We start from the raw sequence: 19,397 nt of genomic DNA on the forward strand, positions 1-19,397 counted from the left end.
ACCAGACTTTTAAGGAGTCTGTGCAAGCCTGGGTGCAGTATAAAATAAGGAGATTATAAACAGGAGCTATCGTTTGTTAATAAGGCTTTCCTGTATGTGAGGAAGTGAATGGGAAGTGTTTTACCTGTGCTTTTTTTTATTGAATCGTTGAACACTGTCTCACAGAAGAGAAAACCAAAGCTTTGGTCATATACTATGCCAGGATAGTCAGAAAATGTAAGTGCTAGCTGGAATTCTTTCCTTTTTTGGGAGGAGGGCAGTGGATACTGGGAGTGGAATTCAGGACCTTCTACTTGCCAAGCAGGCACTGCACCACTGAATTAAATCCCCTGTCTCTAAACCCGGTTTCTTGATGTCAGTGGTAAAGGCATTAAAAAGGAAAATGGGAGAGGTTTTTTGTTTTTGTTTGTTTGTTTGTTTTTGCAGTCTAGAACCAGGGGTGAGATTAATACCGAATATCCAGATAGTACTTAAAGTAATTCTTAGTAGCTAGTGTTTTACATATTTACATCATTTAATCCTTATAACAACCTAGGTGATAGATACTATTGATGTGTTCATTTTATGAATAAAAAATGAAGGTGTAGAAAAGTAGTTTGCTGGAGGTCATATAGGCGATGAGTGGTAAAGGCAAGATTGGTTTTGCTTTCTGCTTTTTTGAGGTAGGGTCTCACTGTGTAGCCCAGCCGGCCTTGAACTCATGGTGAGCCTTCTGCCTCAGCCTCCCAAGTGCTGGGATTAAAAGCATGCACCACCATGCCTGGCTGGTAAAGGCAAGATTTGAATATGGTAGCCCGACTCTAAGACTCATATTCTTAACAACTGTGCTCTGCTACCTAGATGAATACGGATTTGTGGATGGAATGATCCTGCCAGTTGATCCATCACATTATTTATGTTTTCAGTGGTCACTTAGATATTTTGTTGTTATTTTTTTCTTGCTGGAGGGGAACTAACCTTGCACATGCTAGTCAAGCACTCTGCCACTGAGCTAATTTACTGTTTTATCAACCATTTCTCCCTCTAACCATTCCCTATCTTTTTAGTTTAGGAATTTAACCATCTTATAATTTGAGTTACACTCATTTTTGCCCATTAGAATACTCTTAGAATAGTTCTTCATCGAAATATTGTATTCAGAAACTTGGCAGTGGCTTTTTACATAGATTAAAAACTGAAAGATACCCACATTCAAAGTCATCTACATACAGTGTTAACATCTTTCCTAGCTTGTCTTCCACTACCTCTCTTTATGACCCCTTAACCATTGCAGAAAACCCTTGTTCATCTACCCAACCATCCCAGCCCAGTCCTGTCTAGTTTTTTAACTGACATTTTAGGAGTGTAGTCTTATATCACTTTTAACCTAGACTATTAGTGACAGCCTCTAAACTTATGTCACTGCCTTTATCCTTGACCCCCTTGCAAGCATCCAAAAAAGTCCTTTTGAAATCAGTATGACCATTTCTGTACTCTACTTATCTTTAAATGTACTTCAGCAACAGTTCTCAATTCTTTTTTTTTTTTTTTTTTTGAGATGGGGTCTCACTACAAAGTTCAAGCTGACCTTGAGCTCACTTTGTAGCCCAGGCTGGTCTCGAACTCACAACAATCCTCCTACCTCAACCTCCTGAGTGCTGGGATTACAGGTGTGAGCCACCATGCCGGGCAGTGCTCAGTTCTTACATGCATAAAAATCCTATGGTACTTAACTTAAAATGCAGATTCTAGGCCAGGTCTGGCGTGGAGCCTAGGGGTCTGCATTTTACAAAGTGCATTCAGACAAGTGTTTCTAAATTTCTTTGTGAACCACAGTAAAAGATAGATTTCATTTCTTCCCTCGGTACCTATGCATGCCCCCTCACATCTTTACTGCGGTGCCCTTACCTTATCCTTACTCTTCATTGCATTTTATATTTTTCTTCTCTTCCTTCCTTCCCTTCATCTCTCCTTTTTTTCTTGTCTTCTTTTTTTTCTTCCTGCTTTGTTTCTTTCTAGAAAATGCTTACTATTTAATCCACTAAATTAATGTCATGACTTTGGGTACTACTGAACTGTGGTTTGAAACATCTGCCCTAAATGATCCTGATACAAGTGAACCTTGAACCACATTGTGAGAAAGTGAGTTCAGCTTTTCCAGCATTAACATGCAAGTCTTCATACTCTGGTTCTATTCCAGTTTTCATCCTCTTCCACCATGCTTGTGTACTTTACTTTTTGTCATTCTGAACTATTTGCATTGTTAGGAAGCTGTGTTCTTTCTTGCCACTGTGGTTTTCTACATGCACTTCTTTTCTGATCTTCTTGAATTCTTCTTGATCAGACTTCAAGTTTAAGGTAATACCCCATTTAAAGCCTTCCCTGCCCTTCCCTTCCCAAACAGAGCTGCGTATTCCTTCTGTTTTTCCAAAGTGCTTATATATATTTCCAGTATGGTTTGCTGTAAATATTTATGGTTTGCTGTAAATCGTGAAAGTGTGGACATTGGAAACTGTCTTCTGTGTGTTATCTTTGCCACTTATCTCAGTGTCTGGCTCCTGATTATGGTTTAATTACAATTTGTTCAAACAAAAACCAGACATATGTATGAATGAACATGCCTCATTTGTACTTGTCTACTGAAAATATTCAAATTGTTTTTTCTTATCCCAGATTCTCCTTTTCAGTTCTCTTAAACTGAAGGTAATATTCTCTTTTTCTGAGCATTGATCATGAAAAGTTTCATGACATCTGCTGGATAATTTAATTCCTCAGTGACTGTCTTCTGAGATGAATTTCATGCTTGTTTTATTATTAGGTGATAGAGAACTCTCTCATATGTGGAGAGACATGTTTGGTAAAGATGTCATTATGCAGATATAGTGCAATCCAAACCAAATACCAGCAAGCTTTTTATTAAGTATGAAATTATAATTCAAAACAGAAATAGGAGGGTACTCCTTTCTTTTGCAGTGCTGGGATTTGAACCCAAGGTCTTACATGAGCTAGGCAATCACTCTATCACTGAGCCCTACCCTTCTCCCCTATTTTGACCTCATGATTTTTCATAACCTTGTTAGCTCTCTGATCGATGTCTTTAGAGGAATTTTCATTTTGTTCATTGAGTTAAGGGAGAGTTGATCCCAGTTATGTATGTCATACAGCATTATCACAAATACAACCTCATTTTGCTAGCTTTTACTTTCAGTTTTCTTTAGCAATTTATAAGATACCTAAATCATCTTTCAAAAAAAGCTTTCATTTTCATATAAAGTATTGAGAAAATTCAAAGCAAAATCTCATAAAAATGAACTTTTGAGACCTAAGTAGAATTTCTTCACTTTGATGGAACCATTATCTATTTTAAACTTACTGGTTTATTAACTTATCTTTTATATAACATTTTAAAGTACTTTAAATTACTTTCATTGAGGTACTGAATCCAACTAAATACAGTTTCCCATATGACCTTGTCTTAGTTACTTTTTACTCGCTGCTGAGACAAAATACCTGAAGCCCAAGTTGGGAAAGGAAAGGTTTATCTCTTACAGTTTTTGGAGGTTTCAGTCCACACTCAGTTGGCTCCAAGGCAGGCGGGCATGGCTGGGCCGCAGTTCATGGCGGCTGCAAACAGCAAAAGGGAACCAGCAGAGAGCAAGACACACCTTCTTCCTGCCATTATATCACAAACTGGCTCCACCCCTTTGTGGGTAGAGCACTGACACCATCAATCCTAGCACTAGACAATGAACCAATCACAAATGCACAATGCAAACTCCTGAGGCCTGGGGGCCACAGACATAAACCATGACAGACCTCAAGATAAAGAACATTTCCAGCCAAGCATGGTAGCACATGCCTGAAATCCCAGCACTTGGGAACACTGAACCAGGAGGATCCCAAGTTTGAACACAGGCTAGGCAGCTTAGTAGTTGAGCCAGTGTCAGTGCTTTTAATCATACAAAGATGTTCTGGTATACTCACTCAAATGTTAAGGTTCAGAATGGTTATATTTGCATAAATTTAATTGTTTCAGCTACTGGGACTGTGTATATCATTAAATAATAAAATACATTTTTATCACTACCTATTAAGAGTAAGGAATTTGATTAATTAGTTTTCCAGATTTAGCATTTTAAATTTTAATATTTAACAAAATAAAATTTTAATATAATTTAATATGTATATTTATTCTTTAAAATATGGTAATATTACTTATAGTTCCTGAACAGCAGCTGCTTGATATTGAAGATTGTGACCTCAATGTGGTGAGACTATGTTTTCAAGTTTTTCTTCCTGATGAACATGGTAATTTGACAACTGCACTACCTCCTGTTGTTTCTAACCCAATTTATGACAACCGTAAGTATTTTTTTATTTTAGACTATCTTAGCTTGTTTTTTTAAAAATATTAATTTTTAAAGTATTTTCATAATTAGAAAAATGCATGTTCATTCTTAGAAAATCTCAGACATTATAGAAATGTATGTAACAAAATAAATCTCCTGTAATCTCACCCTGCAAAAATAATCACAGTTGTTTGATGTATATTTTGGCAATTTCTTCTTCATATATGCAAATAGATCCTCATCATCATTATTTACACAAAATAATTTTTGGCAGCATTAAAAAATTAACACTAATCTTTTTAAAAACTTTTTTCTCTTATCAATGTATCTTGAACTTCTTTTCCTTTTAGTTACATTTTTCTTTTCAGTAATATGAGAGCATGTTTCATTATGTGGCTATATCACAGTTCTATTAAATCATAAAGATTTAATCATGCAAGATTTGATTGGTTTCTTTTAATATCTCTTCCTGTCTTTCTAACAAACTGTACTACAATAAATAGTATTATATGTGCATATATTGTGCAAATATTTCTCTCACACAGATTTCCAGAAGTAGAAATGCTAGCACAAAGAATATGGAAATTTATCATTTGATTATGAAACTGTCCTCAAATTTTTTTTTTTTTTTTTGTCTTTTTCATTTTTATCGGTACCAGGGTTCAAACTCACGACTGCCTGCTTGCAAGGCAGGCACTTATGCCGCTGAGCTAAATCCCCAGCCCCCTCAAATATTTTTTAATGTGTAAACACACACTTATGTATGTGTGTTTATGATGATTGTACCTGTGTTGCATGTAAAAAGTTAGTGAGACATGGGGCTTTAAGGTAGACTAGAGTATCCTCATCATGGAGAGCCTTGAATGCCAATGAGAGCTGTAGTACTATAATCATACTGACCAGATAAAAGCAAACACAGAAAATTACATTATCCTACAGATGTGGCCAATAATTTAAGAAGGTTAATCTGGTGAGAGCTTGTTGGATGGGTTGGAAGAATCAGAATCAGACCAGGAAGATTTATTTAGAGAAAATATCATTGCCTAGAAATAAAATTATAAGGCTATAAGCCAAGTTAGGTAAAATAATTAGAAAAGAAAGGAACATAAGTGGTATAATATCTCTTATCTGTACATTAAAACTTTTTACCTATTATGTAAGTGATTTCCCCAAATTCTTCCTCTCACAACAGATTAAACTGTATTACTAAGATAGCAACCCATTTTTAAAAGATCCTTTATATTTAGGTGCTCCAAATACTGCAGAATTAAGGATTTGTCGTGTAAACAAGAACTGTGGAAGTGTCAGGGGAGGAGATGAGATATTTTTACTTTGCGACAAAGTCCAGAAAGGTACTTACTCTTTTTTTCATTGAATCCAGCATGTATTTTAGATTAATAGATGTGTCTTACTTTGTTTTCTCACTGTTATTATTTCTTTGGCTTACTTACTAGATGACATAGAAGTTCGTTTTGTGTTGAATGATTGGGAAGCAAAAGGTATCTTTTCCCAAGCTGATGTGCACCGTCAAGTAGCTATCGTTTTCAAGACTCCTCCATATTGCAAAGCTATCACAGAGCCAGTAACAGTAAAAATGCAGCTGCGGAGACCTTCCGACCAGGAAGTTAGTGAATCTATGGATTTTAGGTATCTGCCAGATGAAAAAGGTATGGCACAACACTGTGTTAGTACCAATTGATACATTTCTTAAAGTTGATCCTATTAATACTCCCTAGATACATTTAAGTAGTTATGTATATTCTAAATGTATGTTTCTTTTTCTGTAAGTTTCAGGGGGTTTTGTTTTTTTGGTTTTTTTCTTTATGCTCTTTGCATCTGTTAGGAACATTTGATTCCGCTGAAATAATTTCAGAGAATCTAAAATGATCATCAAAATTTGTTTTCTTTTTGGTAGTCTTTGACCTTATTATGCCCTTTTTATAGACGGAAAACTGTTTTAGTCCTTCTTATCTTGCTTTCATTCTTATTTCATTAGTATTGACTTACAAGTGTAATAAGAAACAAGATACCTATTTTGAACTGTTTTTATTGAGAGAAAAGTACACTTTGCAACAAATCTGGGGCATGTCCTATACTAGTATACTTACTAAATTCATTATGTGTATTTTTTTTCATTATGTGTATTTTTAAAGCATTTTCTATATACAAATAAAGTACCTACTTATTAATGGAAAGGAAACATAACCCCATGATGATTCACCTACTTTCTTGGTTTCTTTTTTAATCAGATACTTATGGCAATAAATCTAAGAAACAAAAAACAACTCTACTTTTCCAGAAACTTTGGCAAGATTGTGGTAAGAATATTTTGGATTGATTCATATTAAGTAGATTTTGTTTTATTTGGTTTCTCAGATTTTAGGTGATAGATTATTCAAATTATATTTATTAATGGAAAAAATCTTTATTGTAGCAGTTAATTTTCCAGAGAGACCAAGACCTGGCCCCCCAGGATCAAATGGAGAAGGAAGACTCATCAAAAAAGGTATGTTATCCCCTGTGGACTATTCCTTGTATTCTGAAAGTCTATTGCTTTGCACAATGCATTGGATTTTTTGTGGGGGCGGTCTTTTTGAGACAGTCTTGCTATGCAGTTCAGGCTGGCCTTGAGCTCACTTTGTAGCCCAGGCTGGTCTCAAACTTGCAACAATCCTCCTGCTTCAGCCTCCCAAGGGCTGGGATTACATTACTACACCCGGCCCTAGAATTCTATATTTAAGAATAAAGAACTGCTTCCTTAATATTTTCCACTCCTACAAATTTTTTCATGCTTTTAATAAGTAAATTGAGCTTGACTTCTGGACATTGTGTTCAAAAACATGTTTGGAGAATTTACTGTTGGAGAAAGTATGTTTTACTTGTATGGTGGTAATTTCACTAATTGCATTGTGTGATGGAAGTATTGATTAGATCTGCCCAGTCACTTATCTTTATAAATAAAGTTTTATTGGAATACAACCATTTTCATCTGGTTATGTAGTGTTTCTAGATGCCCTTCTTTTTTTTTTTATTGACAGTTTTGAGAATTGAACCCAGTGAACCTCACACATTATTCAAGTGCTTTTTCTAGGGTTTTTTTTTTTTTGAGACAGTGTCTATGAAATGTAGGCTGTCCTTAAACTCACTATGTAGCCTTATTCTGGCCTCAAATTGACAGCAGTCCTCCTGTCTCAGCCTCCCAAGCACTGGAATTATAAGCCTGCACCACCATGCTGGCTAGTTCCAGCAGAAGCTATATAGCCTACAGAGTCTAATGTACTTAACTGTCTGGCCCTTTAGAGAAAAAAAATTTACCAAACCCTGGTGTAGGTCATTCCATGAAGGGTTAATTAAAAATCTTTTTTTCATGCCTGTTAAATTCTTCAGTCAGCATTTTTTCCTGCTTTAGTATATTTAGCATTTGTGTAATATGCAAATTAATACAGAATTAATTTTTCCTTATTTTCTGATTGGAGATTTTGTATCTTTGAGTCATGGTTTTAGATATCTTTAAAGTTATGTGTCTTTTTCCTTCATCCCTCATAAATTTTTCCCCCATCCTTCCATTTTCTCCAAAAAGTAAGACTGTGAAATGATTTTGGCTGTTTAATTCCTGTGAATTGAAATTCTGATATTTATCTTTCTCTTTCTTTTTTTTTTTTTTTTTGGTCTTTCTCGTTTTTATCGGTACCAGGGATCGAACTCACAACTGCCTGCTTGCAAGGCAGGCACTTATGCCACTGAGCTAAATCCCCAGCCACTATCTTTCTCTTTCTAAAAATATGTGTACAGGGCTCAAAAGCTAGATTTTCATACTTAACCGGAGTAAAATTCCATATGACTTACAAAAATCATTTTACATATATTTATAAATAGTTATGTATTACAGAGTCCTGTGATAATTTTAATGCAGTTTTTAAAATTTTATTTGCAGTAGTACATCAGTTTCTTGGAGATTTTTATTAGTGTTTTTGCAATTTTAATTTAGAAATAATGCTTTGCATAATTTTGTTCATTTTAAATTTATAAAATACATTTTTCTTCTCACAGAATCAAACTTGTTTCCTCATGCAGCAGTTATTCCAGAAATGCCCAGGCCTTCAGGGGTTTCAGGTCAAGCAGAACCCTACTATCACTCACCAGTGTCCATCTCGGGTGGATTGTCACATCACACGTCAGCCGTGCCCTCGATGGTATCGCCGCATACTTCAGGCTGGTCACCAGTGCCACAGTCCACCTCGCGTTCCGTCAGTGCAAATCCACTGACTAGTTTTTCAACAGGGACACTTCCCTCTAATTCACAGAGTATCTCACCCTTCCTGGCCATGCCTAGTGGGACTGATTTAAATGCTTCTAATGCTTGCATTTATAACAGTACTAATGACCTAGGCAGGATGGAAACCACTTCCATGTCTTCAGCTGACTTATATGGTATTTCTAATGCCACCATGATGCCTAATATGATGACAGTCAGCAGTGACAGCATGGGGGAGACAGATAACTCCAGACTTGTGAGCATGAATCTTGAAAGCCCCTCCTGTAATTCCGTGTTAAATCCAAGAGACTTAAGACAGCTCCAACAGATGCCCTCTTCCACTATGTCAGCAGGTACCAGTTCCAGTGCTACAGTTTTTGTTTCACAGTCAGATGCATTTCAGCGATCTGATTTTAGTTGTGCAGACAATGGCCTTATAAATGAGTCAGGACCATCAAATGGTACTAATCCAAACAACCATAGTTTTCAGAATAGTCAGTATTCAAGTATTGGTAATATGCAGAGTGAGCCATTGAGTGAATCTTTTACATATGATTTTTTAAAGTATAATTTGTAGAACTTAAATCTTTTAAAATGTTTGTGATCATTTTGTTAGTATCAATACAGACATAGCATCTCATATTTGTCTAACCAAAAATATAGTACAAAGCTGTCGTTGTTTTTGAAATTTCTTTTCTCAGAGAATTACAAAACTTTAGATGTATATAGAATACAAGCATTGGATGTATATAGAAACCAAATCTTGGAAGGGGTTATGAAAAGAAAATTCGGGCTAAAAATGGTGGTGCACACCTTTTACCTTAGCACTCGAGGCTGAGGGAGGAAAGGGTTATGGGTTCAAGACACAAAACACAGAACAAAACCAAAAAAGAAAGAAAAATGTTCTTTTTTCTTTTTCTTTCTTCTTTTGAAAGGGCTGACCTGATAGTATGTGTGTGTGAATTCTGTTTTCAGGATTGTACTGCATTTCCCCAGGAAAGATTCTAAGGAGATCATTAAACCATGCAGTATACTTTCTAATTTTATATTTCTTTTATAACACTGTATTGTTAAATGAATTAACTGATGTTTGCTTTCATGCAAATTTAAGGAAAAACTTATAATGGCTATGCCATTGGAAAAATGTTCCTTTTTTTTTTTTTTTTTTTTGAGGCCTGTGACCCCTACGGGGTTTTCTGAGGCTTCTTGGAATTTCTTAGATTTATATGTAAATCAAAACTTTTTTAAAATATTAAGTTGTGCAGAAGGCAGTTGAAGTGAATTTTCAAGGTATGGGAGGATTCCTCCACTTTATACTGTTTAAATCTGTATCTTTAAAGTTGCTTATGATTTTAGCTTTGCACCCATATTTTCAAGAGGAAGAAGCTGCTTTGTACCTGTTTTTTTCCTTATGTATTCTCACTCCCTGTGGTCTCATACAACTGCCTGTTTGACACCTAGAAATCTAATGAAAGCTCAAATGAGTATATCCAAACCTATGTTCTTAGTCTTTCCTCCCAAACTTGCTTCTCCTTCAGTCTTCTCCAACTCAGTAAATGGCAATGCCATACTTCTAATTTCTCAGGCCAAAAATCTTGGCATCATCCTTGATTCTTTTATCTCCTATATGCAACTTGATGGAAAGAATCTAATTTAGGGGAAAAGTTTACCACTTTTATACCCTTGAGCCTGGAATAGGTAGGGTCTTGCTAATTCCTGACATACCCTCAAGGCATATTTCTTGTCCCAGTTCAATGTCTGTGATTTCTTTTTAATTATGCTAATCTCCTCAGGAACCGTACCTCCTGTGGCCCCAACTTTATGCATGGTTCTTTTCAGACCAAAGCTTTTCAGATACTTCAGCTCTGCTTTTTGGTTCTAGTTTTCACTTACAGATCTAGCAATGAGTAGTCAGCAGTGTTAATACTTCTGTCTAAACATTGGGCTGCCTTGAAATTTCCCCGTCAGATAAACAAGTTTACCATCCTCCAACTCGGCCTCCTTAGGATGTAAACAAACTGTAGGCTTTTTTCTTCTTTTTTTTTTGCTAGAGTATAATGTGTATGACCTTTAGTTTAGTTTTCCAAGAGTCTCTTGTTCCTGTCTGAAACCTCATGAGCACAGCCTTAACTGTCTACATTCCTGTTAGCTTCTTTAATTTACATTCTCATATCTTTCCTCTCATATCTTTCCAAATTCATCCACAATTCAAAAGGCTTCTGAATATAATACAGCAACAACCTTATATCTGAATTACTAATATTCTGTATTAGTCACTTCCCTATTGCTGGGCAAAATACCTGACATCCACAATTTTAAGAAGAGAGGTTTTCTTGGGGGCTGGGGATTTAGCTCAGCGGCATAAGCGCCTGCCTTGCAAGTGTGTGATTGTAAGTTCAATCCCTGGTATCGATAAAAATGAAAAAGACAAAAAAATTAAAAAAAAAAAAAAAAAAAAAGAAGAGAGGTTTCCTTGGCTCACGGTTTCAGAAGATTCAGCTCATCAGCTGGCTCCAAGATGGGAACATCATGGCAGATGGGCATAATCAGGCCACTGGAAAGCAAAGCACCAGGGAAAAATACCAATGGCAAAGGAGCCAGGGACCAAATACAGTCTTCAGAGTCAGGTTTCCCTCATCTCCCCACACATTAGAAATCTCATCCGTGACTCCCAAGCCAGTCAAGTTGACAAGCTTAACTGTCACACTTATCAAGGCCTACCTTGACCAAATTTCACCTTCCTGTTCTTCCTGCATCCCATATGTATATAGCACTTATCATGATCTGATCTGACTGGGAATTTATTTATTAATGTGTATCCTTTACTGAAATACAAGCTCCATGAGCGCAGAAATGCTTGTGTCTCACTTATTATCAGATCTCCGGTTTGTAGAACAGTGACTGTCTCATGTTAAGCCCTCCATAAATATTTACCAAACATTCAAATTTCTACCAGTAGAACAGTAAATATTAAACATGTACAGTATCACCAGCAGAACTCTGTTTTTTGAAAGAATAGCTTTATTAGATACTTAAGGTTTTGATATTTTGTTTGACATTAGATTTTTGATAGAATCATATAAATTCAAGTCTAGTACTAATAATGGTAGTCCAGATTGTTTGAAAGCAAGGTAACTGGGAAGATGATAATAGAATTTAAGCAGTAGTTTAATTGTGAATGGATGATGATGCTAAGTAAGTAACATATTAAAGATCTAATTTATCTTACAACTAGAATTTACTCTAGATATTGGACATTCATTTCCTCAACTAGAAATATGAACATGTCCTTAGCTAGAAATAGTGTATCATTTCACTTATGTAGGGCCCACTCAAACTAATAGCCTAACATAGATGTTAAACGTATTCTTGACTGGAAACAAATTCCTGACCAATGAGTCATTTTACTTATACAGAACCCACCCAAATCATTAATTTAAACATATTACTCAGTAAAAATAGGGTACGTGTAAATTTCCAGTTGAATGATAATAGGAAATAGGAAAGAGAACAAGAAAAGGTTAGGGTTTTGAGGTTAGGGTAGTCCAGAAAACAAAAGAAAAATATTAAAATCCACTATTAGGATACTTTTCAAATTATGATTTCACAAATAAACAGTTGTCATATAAAATTGAAAAGTCACAAGTACATTAATGTAGTTTTAGTAGAATTTACCAGGGAAGGAAAAAAAACCAGGGTAAATTTCTTTCCTGTTTAGAATATGAACTCAGGATATCTCCAGATAGTGATTGGTAGGGGGCATGTTACTTTAAAAATACATAATCTTAGAACTTCACATGAAACCAGGTGTGTTGGCAATGCCTATAATCTTTGCACTCAGGAGGCTGAGGCAGGAGGATCACTGAATTCAAGGCCAGCCTGATATGCATAGCGTAACCTTGTCTCAAAAAGACAAAAAAAATTTTTATATGAATTAGCACTGATCAGTTTAAAGCTATTAGAGTAGCTCAGTGGATTTTTAAGTCAGCATTGACTTGTTTTGTGTTTTTTTACTCCGCCAGATGAATTAAGAGCCTGCTATGTCTTGTATTTATAGTATTTCCAACAGATTCTTAATTTTCAGGTGCTATTTATTGAACATAGAGTTTATTTTCGAAAGTGAGTTTGGCTGGGTATTTCTCCCTTTACTTTCATCTTAGTTTTGAGGACATGATGTCCTTCCTTTCTAAACTCCATGGTATAATAGAGCCCTGCTTGATTTCCCATCCTGTTTTTCTCTGAATTCACTTTGAGCCCAGGCTGGCCTCTTCTCCAGCCTGAAAAAGAAAAGATCAACAACAAAACAAAAACCAAACAGTAACAAAAAATTGTACCACTCTTGCACTGCTTCCCTTCCCATCCTGACTTCTAAAGGGCTGCAACCTTGATTTCCTCCCCTCTCGGCTTTTCATCAGCTGCTGATCACTGCATCAGCTCCTGCTTCTTTCTTATGATACTTGGATCTGTGAGCAGACACAGACACACACATCAAATCTGTCTTGTATCTACTGTTCCTGTGTCCTGCGCACAACTTTCTGCCTGTTCATCTCTCCAGCGTTCCTGAATAAGGTGCCTCTCTGAGCCCTCTAGAACCCCACACAGCCTTCAGTTGGTGCTTTTTTCTTTCTTTCGTTAAATGTTTTATTTTATTGGTACATTTTAGATATACATAATGAAAACATTCAGTGTAGGGAGTGGTGCCTGTATTTTCTCCCATGCAATCTCAGCAGTGTCCACAGCTTCAGCCTTCTCTCATGCTGTCTGTATACCCACAGAGATTGGCTTTTCCTGTTGCATTCTTTACTTTGCTTTATCATTTATTCTTTCGTTAATGACATTATCATTTACCACCGAGATATTTAATAGACATCTCAAAATCGTATTTTAGTGGACCAGCAGTGTAGCTCAGCGACACTGCGCCTGCCTGGCAAGTGTGAGGTCCTAAGTTTCATTCCTGGTACCAAAAACAAAAAGGAATTACAAACAAAATCATATTTTATTCTTTTATCTTCTTTGCACTCATGTATAGTCCTTTTAAATCCGCCTCCTAAAAATCGTGGGTATCTGTCCTTTCTTCATTCCTGCTGCTTTCTTACTAAAAGCCTTTATTTCCCCCAAGCAGGATCTTCTATGTTCCATTTAAAAATACCTCCTTCCCCAAGCTAGTTGTGGTGGCCCATTCCTATAACTCAGGCACCCTGGAAGGCTGAAGCAGGAGGATTGTAAATTCAGACTTGGGCAATGTAGTGACTTGACAAGACCCTGTTTGGTAAGTAATAAACAGATGGGGGATGTAGTGCAATACGAAGGTCCCGGTTCAATTCCCCAGTCTCTCCCTCCGCTTCCCCACCCCATATACGCACACACACAAGACAGACCCTAAGCCCAGGGAGGTGAGGGAGCAAGCATGGAAGGGGCACAAAGAGTGAGAACGGACACTTACCTGCACCGCCTTTCTATGGCGGAAGTATTTTGGATTGCAAACATATAGTAATAAAAAATTTATTTAAAAACAAATTCTTCTTATACCTCCCTATTATAATTTCCCTTGGAAAATAACATTTTATGTCAGACCTCTGCATCTTAACATGTTGCTTTGTATGTGCTTTTCTGGAGCTAGAACACTCATTCTTTCATTTTCAACTTCATTTAACAATTTATCCAACAAGACTGATTGAATGTGTGCTGGATGCTAGGCTTAGTTCTGAGTACCAGGGACACAGTGGTACACAGGATTGCCTCCTGAAGCTTCCATCCGAGGTAAATGTTCTGTTTTTGGAAGCTATTTAGGCCAGCTCAGTAACTTTTTGAATGATAAAATTGTTGTTTACTTTTGCTAATTCATGGTGATCTAAGCCAAGTGACTACAGAGCATTTGAAATATCTGTAGTTTATGAAAAAAATAGTTTTAATTACAGCCACATATGCTACCGGCTACCAAATGGATAGCAGGAGTCCATGCGTGTATAACACTATTTAAAGCCAGGCTTCTAACAGGCGAGGTGGTGCACACCTGTAATCCCAGCACTCAGGAGGCTGAGGTAGGAGGATTACTCCAAGTCTGAGGCCATGCTGGACTACATAGTCAATTTAAGGCCTGCCTGGACAACACAGGGGGACCCTGCTTCAGAAAACAAAAAAAAGACCAGACTTTTCCAAGAGGCTTAGTCGTGTACTCCTAGTTGAGGTACAGTTGTGCATGTACCCATTAAGTATTGTCTCAATCATCTCTGGGACTTCAGGACTCGGCACAGCCGGGCACCTACTATTAGAAGAGGAAGGGTGACATGGGCACACAGGAGTGATGACAGCTTTGTGGGCAAGGACATGGTGTTTTGGTTTTTGGTTTTGTTATTTTTTTTTAATTTTAAAGAGAAAATAAAATTTCAAAAGATAATAGAGTAACAATGGTTAATACATTACATAGTCTCCTTTAAATTACTTAGAATACAAGGTATAGGCATCTAATATCCAAACAATATTAGCACAAACCTGCCTTTTCAATGAACTAAGAGAAATCAGTAGTCTATCGCCTTACATTTGCTTCCCCTTCCTTTTCTCCTTTCCCCATCCCAGTTTCTCTTTCTTTTGGAGCAGTTTCCTCCCCTTTCACATATCTGTGGTACATTTTAGATCTTATTTACTCTTTCAGCTTCTCACACTGACAATATGATGTTTACACATAAGGATATGACTTCTAAAAGAAAAGGTACTTGATCTTGCGGGAAAAGCTGCGATGCCAAGATTCTGTGTCTTAGGAAATACACTTCTCCACTTGCTACCCTCATTTTCCTTTTAAAAACCGTCCCGCAGCGCAGCCCATTAAGATTAAAAGTAGCTCTGTTGAACAGTAGGGCCATATGCTTTAGGTTTAAAATGTAGATGAAAGGATTATTTGAGGTCTGTGACCTCGCTAGAGCTCTCTTCCTTACATGTAGCGGTCTAATCTCGTGTCCCTCATGCACTTCCTTGATCCCTTATCCCTGTGCGGATGCTCTAGTATTTGTGTAAGTCAGATAGCTTATTTTTTAATGTCTAATGTGCAAAGCAGGAAGTGATACAAATGAATGAGATTAAACTCTTGTTCTCAAAGTCTCTTTTGAGGGATTTCACAGGCATAAAGTAGACCAATTGTAAGTGTAGAGCTTGAAGAATTTTTATGTATGTAGGCATGCATGTAATAATATCCTATACATCTCTCTCTGACCATTGCCCAATCTGCACCTCTAAATCACTGTTCTGATTTCTATCATCAGAACCTGTTTTCTGACAATGGCCTTTTAAATTGGTAACTGAGCCTGTTTCCTCATATTTATGTGGAGGAATTGTTTTATTTTTAACATACTCCTTCAGGAAAACTATGTTGTTTATGTTGAAAGAGGCTTAGAATTGCTAATCTAGGTTGTCTATAACATCATATAATTTTTTATCATAAATTGATTTATTGAAAGATTATCACATGCTGTGAAACAGCATTGGAGAAACAAAGAATGGGAACTATTTTTAGTTGGATAATATCCACCCGTCCTACCTCATAATATGTTTTGTACTCAATCATGTCTAAGAAGAAACACTGTAAATTGCATAGTTTTCAATATAACTAATACACCAACATCTGTTGGTGCCACTTCACTCTGATCGCTGAATCAAACACGCCTGGATATGTAGGACCTAGTAGAGGAAGACCGCTGGGCATTGAGTGCTTCGTAGTGAGAGCCCTGAAGTGAGTTTCTCTTTCGAGTGACCAGCTGTTGCCTAGATCTGGAGAACCTTCTCTTGGCCTTATTCTTTGCAGACTGATTTCCTATTGAAGATAATGCCAATTACTGAATTTGTTTTTGAAGTTCTGTGACTTAATCTTTTGCCAGAGTTGATTATGAATTGGGAGAACTTTGATTCAAATGAAGTTTCTACTGAAAGGTTTCTGAATTTTTTTCTGAGGTTGGATATGAAAGGAGGCAATCATTTTTTCCTATCACATGTATAGAACATTTCATGCTACTTATCCCTATAAGCCAGGAATTGGTAATCAGATACAAATTATGGTTTGCTTGTGTCTTTTCAGACTCACTCAGATGAGTATTTTAACTACTATAGAATTTAAAGCACATGCTTAACACTGTAAAAGATCAAATCTCAGAAATAATAATATCTGTAAATGTTTTCATGCTTGCTAAAAACTACACAAATTCTCTTTTAACAAACAAAATAGAACTGTATTTTTTTCTAAAGTAACCACTCCATTTAGTTTGATTGTTATGCTGTATACCGGTAGACCCAGCACTCTGGTAAGCTGAGGGAAGAAAATAGCAACTTAGCAAAAGTCTGTCTCAAAATAAAAATAAATAAAGAGGGCACAGTTGTGGCTTAGTGCACAGGGCTTGTTCAGTCTCCAGGATTGGAAAAAAAATAAAAATACTGTTGGCTGCAACAAATACAGATTCTGATCGAATAGAAAGTCTTATTTTTTGCTTCCTAATATGCCTATTATGCTTCCTAATAACTGGAATTTGGAGGTAATGAATTGATTTTTAAAAGTTCTCAAACATTGTTAAATTATTTACAGTTAAGTGTATCAATATGCAATAGTTCTTAAGATGTTTAAATGCCTTTTATTGTACAGAATGTTTTATTACCTTTGTAATATCTTTATATACAATTTTTTCTTGGTAATGTAAAAAATTTTAAAACACGCTATATTTTGTTACAATTTGACTTAAAATATTAACTTGATTTTCTTAATATTTGTTGTATTTTTCTTAAAACAAAAGGTAGTTTTGGTTTCTAAGACATTAGACATGTTTATGCAATGCTATTGCTGGATATTCTTGCATCATGACTCTTGGAAATGAGTATTTTCAGAGTATTGAAATACCCTTTTGAAAGATTTTCTCTTTCCTGTCTCTTTCTTTCTAAACAACTTAAACATATTTTCAGAGTCCTGGACGTGTAAATCCCAGGGTACTGGTGTGAATGGGTGAGGGCTGTCTTCAGAACTTGCAGATGGCTGGCGTCTGTGCCCACACAGTGGGAGAGGAGGAGAAAAGGATGGAGAAGGAGAAGGGAGGGGTTGCAATCAAGTTCCTTCTTTCACTTAAAATAAATACATATATTTTGTGACTTGAAATTATATAGCATATACATGACATTATATAGCATACACGTGATATGAAATTATATTTTATATATATACATAATTATACAGAATGATATGTATATTATGTAATTATATGTATAATAAACATGTGACATAATTATGTGTGGCATGAAATTATATGTGTGTGACATACATGTATATAAGTGACATGAAATTTGTGTCCTTTGAGCAACATTTCCCCACCTCTGCTAATCACTGTTCCCATACACCTCAGATGGCCACCATCCCACTATTTCTGATTGCAACTTCAGATTCTAAGCGTCAGTGAGAATATGCGGTACTTGTCTTTCTGTGCCTGAGCTATTCATTTAATGTTCTCTAGGTTCATCCATGTTGTTATACAAGACAGTTTCCCTCTTTGTGGCTGAATACTACTCCATTTATATATGTGTACCACATTTTCTTTATCCGTTTGTCCACTGATAAACACTTAGGTTGATTCCTTCTCTTGGCTACTGACAGTACTATAATGAATATGGCAGTGCACATGCTTCAGTTACTAATTTAATTTCCTTGGGATATATACCCAGTAATGGGATTGCTGGATCATGTGGTAGTTCTCAGCACTGGGGACCGAACCCTTTGTACTGAGCTACACTTCAACCCTTTATATTTTTGTGACATAAGAGTCTAGTAAATCACTGAGTTGCCAAGGCCAGGCTCAAATTCACAGTCCTCCTGCTTATGCTTCCCAGACAGCTGGGGTACCGGGTGTGCACTATATCAGGCTTGATTTTTAAATTTTTGAGGGAACTCCATGGCTGTACTATCATAATGGCTGTACTAATTTATATTCTCACCAATAGTGTAGGAAGCTTCCCTTTATATAACATCCTTGCCAACACCTCTTTTTGAGGATAGCCACTGTAACAGGTACAGGATGATATTTTGTGATTTTAATGTGCATTTCCTTGATGCTTAGTGATGTTGAGTATTTTTTCACAAACTTGTTGGTCATTTGTGCTTTTAAAAAATGCCTGTATCCTTTGTCCATTTTTTAATTAGATCTTTTGTTTCCTTGCTATTGAGTTCCTACTGTATTTTGGATATTAGTCCCCTATCATATGTATGGCTTGCAAAATATTTTCTCCCATTTGTAGGTTATCTCTTTTCTTTGCTCTAGAAAAACTTTTTGGCTGAATTTTTTTTCTTCTGTGCTTTGGCTGTAATATAAAAAAAACATTTTGCCCAAATCAACGCCATCGTACTTTTCCTGCTTTGGTCTAGTTTTACAGTCCCAGGTCTTAAATTTAAGTCATTTTGAGTTGATTTTTGTATATGAGTATGAAATAAAGATCTAATTTCATTATTCTACCTATATACCCATTTTTCTGCACACTATTTAATGAAGAGAGTGTTTTTGTATTCTCAGAATACAGATTTGATTTTCGTCAAAAATCAACTGGCTAGGGCTGGGGAATTAGCTCACTGTCATAAGCACCTGCCTTGCAAGCACACAGTCATGAGTTCAATCCCTAGTACAAAAAAAAAAATCAACTGGCTGTAAATGCATAGACTTATATCTGGGTTTTACTCTGTTTCTTTGGCCTGTGTTTGTTCCTATGTAAGTACCATACTATTTTGACTATTACAACCTCATAGTATATTTTGAAATCAGATACTATAATGTCTCTTAATTTTATTCTTTTTGCTCAAG

The 19,397-nt window shown here is 36.2% G+C and overlaps 1 protein-coding gene across 5 annotated transcripts in view; it reads left to right on the top strand.

Moving 5' to 3' along the window:
• Positions 1-17,837, top strand: part of Rel (REL proto-oncogene, NF-kB subunit) — a 36,780-nt gene extending 18,943 nt beyond the window's left edge. For 2 of the 5 annotated variants that reach the window (XM_013150068.3, XM_063229463.1), the window contains 6 exons: positions 4,201-4,341; positions 5,576-5,680; positions 5,783-5,995; positions 6,578-6,646; positions 6,763-6,834; positions 8,379-17,837. In XM_013150068.3, the coding sequence (XP_013005522.1) occupies positions 4,201-4,341; positions 5,576-5,680; positions 5,783-5,995; positions 6,578-6,646; positions 6,763-6,834; positions 8,379-9,160 (1,382 nt within the window). In that variant the 3' untranslated portion in view covers positions 9,161-17,837. The remainder of the gene's footprint in view (positions 1-4,200; positions 4,342-5,575; positions 5,681-5,782; positions 5,996-6,577; positions 6,647-6,762; positions 6,835-8,378) is intronic. The other 3 variants (XM_063229461.1, XM_063229460.1, XM_063229459.1) reach the window with 3 other exon arrangements.
• The last annotated feature ends 1,560 nt before the right edge of the window (positions 17,838-19,397 follow it).

The sequence above is a fragment of the Cavia porcellus genome, unplaced genomic scaffold (genome assembly GCF_034190915.1).
Source record: "Cavia porcellus strain 051 isolate PalLab524CR breed Dunkin Hartley unplaced genomic scaffold, mCavPor4.1 scaffold_18, whole genome shotgun sequence".
Taxonomy (NCBI): domain Eukaryota; kingdom Metazoa; phylum Chordata; class Mammalia; order Rodentia; family Caviidae; genus Cavia; species Cavia porcellus.